Genomic DNA, 5,817 nt, shown 5'->3' with positions numbered 1-5,817 from the left:
TTGGAGGTTACATAAGGCTTACTTTCATTGTTTCTGGTGGCTGCATGAAGCTGCAGAGAAGCAAAGGGTAGGACAGGGAAGCTGCAGGGAAGCAACAGTATCCCACATTGACAAAGCACAAGTTCATTGTAAGGCATATGCACAATGGCAATTTTACCAGGTTTTTTAAGTTTTCCACTTCTGAAACTATTTCAGAATTTAGGAGTTGGTTGCTACCTTCGGATCCTGCAAGTCAGCTCTTCTAGGAAGGATTCGAAATGATCAATAAATAACTTTCAGAATGTACTGAGTACTCTATTCAAATGTCCTTAGGATAATTCTAAATTATACTGGGTTGTACCACAACATACTTTTCATTAGATATTTATGGTTTATGTAACAAGAAGTCATTTTCACACTTGTTTCCTTTCTGGATTAAGCATTGCAGATACTTTCTAACCCAGAAGAATACATTTGTTTGTAACAAAATGTCTGAAGTCCATAGTAAACCAGGTAATGTAGAGAATTTAGAATTGAAGTAGCCATCCTGGCAACAGATTCACGAACAAAGGGATTTGGATTGAATAGTGGTATTTAACAGTATATAAGAAGCCATGATCCGACCCCTCACGTGTGGCTCGCCATGAAAAAACATCCATCCATTACTTTCCTATGTAATATTTCTAAAAGTCTTACAATCCTTTTAGACGCTACATATCATAGTTTCCTTGCACTTTTTTGACCCCCAATGTCCAGCCAAAAGTGTGCATTGTGGCTTATCCAAAGGGAAAGGCACTCTGTCCTCCATTAAGGTTTGAAGATATATGTCTCATCACACTTCATACATTTTCTGTGTTTGGCACTGTAGGTGTTGTGACTATTGGTGTAGATTGTGCCCACTCCACAATGTCTGCACAAAGGGACTCCACAGCATCTAGTCTTTCAATCTGTACTAATCTGGTTAACAGGTCTGGGATGCTGTAGCCTGCAGTACTAATCCGATCAAAAAGCTGAAGTCCATCTGTCATCCCTCCAATTTCGTCCCTTTTTAAGCCAAAACTCTCGGCAAGGTGACGCCATGTTTTCACTATTGCTTTTTCTGTATTGTAAGTTGAGCTAAGCATCCTGCTGGTCTTTTCTAGGCAATCAAAAGGTAGTTCGGTCGGGCTTAAACCTGAAAAAAAAAAAAATGAATACGAAATATCTTTATTGCAGGGTTTATATTGACTGCGCTGCACAGTTACGGGCTGCTTTGATTCATTGTAATAAAGAACTCTGCTCTAACACCTCTTTCTGAAATTACATTAGGGTTATATATATCTTTTTGTGACAATATATTCTCAAATGCTCTATCAAAAGTGAACCTGTATGTGGCAACTCCTATATAACATCATGTGATAAAAGATGGGATGGGACAGACACAGCATTGTTGTCACATACTTGGAAAAACGGATTTCTAATCAAAATTATGCTCAGAATTAAGACTGAATCAGAAGAAAAGGCAAACACATGTGGCATCAAGATTAGTGAATATTTACTAATTAAATTAAGCTTCCTGATTACATCTAAAAGCAAAACTGATAATAAAATCAATGTGTGTCACCTGATTAATGGCGATATAATAGTAGATACTTTTATGTGGCCTGATTTGATGAGCAGCTAGTTCTCTCACTCATAGTTCTCTATACCTACGCTGTAAATATAGGAAACAGCAGTGGTAGAAATACACAATGGTAAATGGCTTTGATCTCTGTCACTTTATACCTCATGATATTGTTTGAAATTAGAAACTGATTTTGTCCACACAAAGTACACTTTTTGAGCAGCCTCACACCTTTTCTCTTTATAGTCTTGTACTGCCATATGTTATGATTTGTTAGGTATTTTTACTTGGAAATGTCTTAAAATATATTTTACTGTTAGTAAAAATGTGCTTAATCTACCCTCACTCCTGTGCTCTATGCTGGCAAAGATGAGTAATGGCCAAAGCCCTCATCACAAGAGCCTTCACTCAGAGGAAGTATAGAGGGGGCAGTACCCGACCAGCTCTGTAAAATTACAGAATGCACTGGATGGTACGGTCAAACACTAGTCCCTAATGGACCGCTCAGTCATACTTAGACACATCGTACATCTGCTTTAAGAGGAAAGAGGAGATAAGTATGAAAATAAAGGTTACTACAATGTTTAACTGGCTAAATATATATTCCTGTGACTTTAGTTGAGCTTTAAATTCACAGTACTTTATACATTAGATATTCTGAATACTTACCTTCTGCAACATTGCATACATTTGCGTAGAGATCTAAGATTTTTTTCCTACGACTTTGAATCTGGTGAAAAGAAAATATTTGCATAAATTGAATGACCCAGACAACACATGCAACACATTCCTTCTCCTAAAATCCCATTATGTGTATTTATAAAGTTACACCTAAATAACTAAGACTATAAAATGTATTTTTCAATAAAAGGAAGTTGTGATGATAAAGTGCTACAAAATACTACCATTGTTTTCTTGACTGCTCAAGGCTGGTTCCACACCCTTGTGTGCACGTTAACACCCCATGTTTTATGTGCATGGTAATGTGTAGTATATATGTGCCAAGCAGTGCATTGACATACATTCTGAATGGCACTCCGATGCACATATACAGTACCCCAAAATGCACCTATAAATTCTCTTGTTGCATTGTTCCGAGTTTCCAAAAATAGGGCAGATTTTTTTGGTACTTTAAAGCAGGCCTTCTTAAACTTTCTCCACTCGTGACCCCTTTTTTGCAGAGGAAATTTTTAGGGGACCCCAGCGTAGGTCGGTGTCTCCCCCATCCCCTAGCGTAAGGTTGGTCGGTGTCTCTCCTCCCCCCCAGCACTTACTCGGATCGCGACCCCCCTGTTCACTTGCGGGACCCCATATGGGGTCGCGACCCACACTTTAAGAAGCACTGCTTTAAAGGATAAGTTCACCTTTTGAAAAAATGTAAGAAATGCATAATTCATCATATATAGAGAAAAATGCATTTCTTTAATAATTTCATTCAAGCCTGGAAAGCATTGCAATCATGATCACTCCATCAAAGCTGCAAAGCTCAGGCTTCTGCACATTTTCAAACTGGCAGAGCTCCTGAGGTACAGAGTTTCTGTTAGGAGAGATGGACGGCTGGACTTCAAACTGCATTAAATCACCTCATGCGGCGTCCAGCCGTCCTCACTCTAAGTAGATGCGGGAATATGGGCAGCTCTACCTAGAGTGAGTAAGGTGTGTGGAAGCCGTGCGACCTCTACTACTGTAAGGTCGCACGACTTTAAACTTACGAACATGTAGCATGTTCGTAAGATAAAAGCCGGACGGGCCCCATTCGGCATTGCGGTCATCGGAAGCCCGCCCCTCAGGGGGGCGCGGCTTGCGATCAACGCAAGTTCGATCTGCCTGTCCTGTCCAAGATGGGCAGATCGTATGTTTTTTTATGTACCTTACAACCATCGCAAGACAAAAGTCTTGCGATGGTTGTAGGTGTGTGCCCAGCATAAGATTTTATTCTTGGATGAGAAAAGGGTGGCAGGGAAAGCAAGAGCCAAGATTGCATTGTTTGCTACTAATTTAGATCAGCCTTGGACTCCAGTGAAATAGAAGCACAGCTTGGTCAAAAACACTGCATCAAAAACATCCCCAGCCTACTGTTTGGACAATTAAGCTGAGCCTGATTGTCTCCTCCCAGTCTGAGTGCTGCTGTATAGGAGATCACAGTAGACCGATATAAAGACAAATTTGGGTGCCTATTCCAGTTGAGTTTCCAAATAAATTTTGTTTTAATGATTGCATAACTATGTACTTTGTTGTTTATATATTAGCGTTCAGCTTTATAAGGAAGGAAAACTACATATAAGTTTTATTTGACGGTTGAACTGATTAAGTATTATTACTGTGTTATAGTATCATCTGCTTTCCTTTGTACAGTTATTTTTTGAGACAGATCAGCTTGGTTGAAAGAAATAGGAACAGAGTGTAACATTATCATGTAAGTTTCTGTCTCCGAGACACACTGGAGGCCATTACTAGAGCAGTTCATATGTACTTCTATGTACCATCCTCAATGTTTTTGTTCTAATGTTAAGCAATAAGGAACCTTTGAAAACAAATTGAGGGCCAACTATTAGGCATTAAACACTGTTGTCTTTCTCATGCAAGGTTCGGTAGCAATACCATTTCAAAGGTGCAGTACAAGTAACTAATTGTTACAATAAGAATTGACTTTGCTTAGGAAAACAAGACAGGCATCTGTGCAGGGTTTTGAGTGTTATGGGTTTGGGCAACTTCCAGTTGTCTTGTATCAACAGAGAGGATTGTTCTCTTCTGGATATTCTTGGTAAAAACACTTAAATTCAATTAGGTTAAATAGTTTACGAGGTAGTGGTTGAGATACTTCTGGGTATGCGAAGTGCCAACAATGCAATTGCTTGCGGCATGCATAAAGGAGACAGATGAGTTAACATATTTGCTAAAAAGTAGGGTAAACATTGAATTCCTATCACTTCACTGATATGGAAATGGATTTCCATTGAATGACGGTGCGTGTAAGTGGACCTCGAAGATGTGACAACTTTTATACTACTGCCACACAATTCTACAAGACTGTACTGTTTTAAAAACAACAGACAACACTTGTCACATTTTAAACCTGAGCCACTAACTTAAGCTATGATTAGACTTTCCACTTTCCAACTTTGGCAAGCAACAAGTCATAAATGGCAAGATGCGCATGCATAATGTTGCATGATGTAGCTACACAAATCTTGGCAGATTTAGACATTTCAAAGGACTACGCAGGACTCTCATCTACTGTAATAATGTGTTATGGATCTCACCATCCATGGGAAACCTGAATTTAGGTAGTGGTCTGCATAGAGCCCCATCTCAGTTCTAATATTGGAATGATAAGCTATTGGAAGGAAACCTCTAGTCTCTATAGTAGTAGCTAAAAAAGATTTGCAGTGTTCAAAAGTGCTCAGTGATTTTGACCATCGGTCTATATATGTGATATTGTATATATTAGAAGACAGTTGTCTAATGGCTACAGGTACCTTAATACATGTTTGTTTGTAGTTAGGAGGAAACAAATATTGTGTTAATAAAGATTGTAAGGGAAATAGTGCCTTACCCCAGTCAGTTTGTTGTTTGTGGTTGACTTGTCTCTTGCCAGGTGAACTAAGGACAAGAGGCAGAGGTCTGCTGTTCCCTGTTTGTCAAGAGCTGCTTCCTCATCACTGTCTATACTGCGGCTCAGAAGATGTTCATTTTCAGAGGAGGCATCATTTTCACTGTAAGAGGATTGAACAACATTAATTTTTACAAAATATAACACATTTTATACACACAATTATATATACATGGTATAATAGCTTATTATCTTCTCCAGAGCCTCTCCCATTCTCTAGAACTTCCTATCACAAACTATTCGGATATCTCCTACTCTTTCTGCCTTTAGGTGATCCCTGACAGCGCTTCTCTTTAGGGAAGGCTATCCCACCTTGTAATAATTGTCACAGCACATAATAACTGTCCTTTTTTTCTTCTTCCATTAACTCATCCCACACAATTATTACCTTTTGTATCACTTGCCTCATAAGCTCTTATGAGCAGGACCTTCCTAACCCTCCTGTATTAAAACTGCATTGTAACATTGTAACTGTACTGTCTCCGTCCATTGTGTAAAGCGTTGGGCAAACTATTGGCGCTATATAAATCCTGTATAATAATAATATAAATTGTTTTCAGTTCCATAAAAATGTACACTTTAATAAAATATTACTTTTGTTAACATGATTTCTAACTAAGAT

The 5,817-nt window shown here is 38.7% G+C and overlaps 1 protein-coding gene across 1 annotated transcript in view; it reads right to left on the bottom strand.

Annotated features, from left to right (window-relative positions):
* Window positions 1-633: 633 nt before the first annotated feature.
* Window positions 634-5,817, bottom strand: part of EDAR (ectodysplasin A receptor) — a 49,328-nt gene continuing 44,144 nt past the window's right edge. The window contains exons 10-12 of the mRNA XM_018568195.1: window positions 5,139-5,298; window positions 2,252-2,312; window positions 634-1,153 (exon numbers count right to left, since the gene is read on the bottom strand). Of these exons, the coding sequence (XP_018423697.1) occupies window positions 819-1,153; window positions 2,252-2,312; window positions 5,139-5,298 (556 nt within the window). The 3' untranslated portion in view covers window positions 634-818. The remainder of the gene's footprint in view (window positions 1,154-2,251; window positions 2,313-5,138; window positions 5,299-5,817) is intronic.

Source organism: Nanorana parkeri, unplaced genomic scaffold, assembly GCF_000935625.1.
Source record: "Nanorana parkeri isolate BGI_ZX_2015 unplaced genomic scaffold, ASM93562v1 scaffold1153, whole genome shotgun sequence".
NCBI lineage: Eukaryota > Metazoa > Chordata > Amphibia > Anura > Dicroglossidae > Nanorana > Nanorana parkeri.
This window is presented reverse-complemented; position numbering and strand designations above follow the sequence as displayed.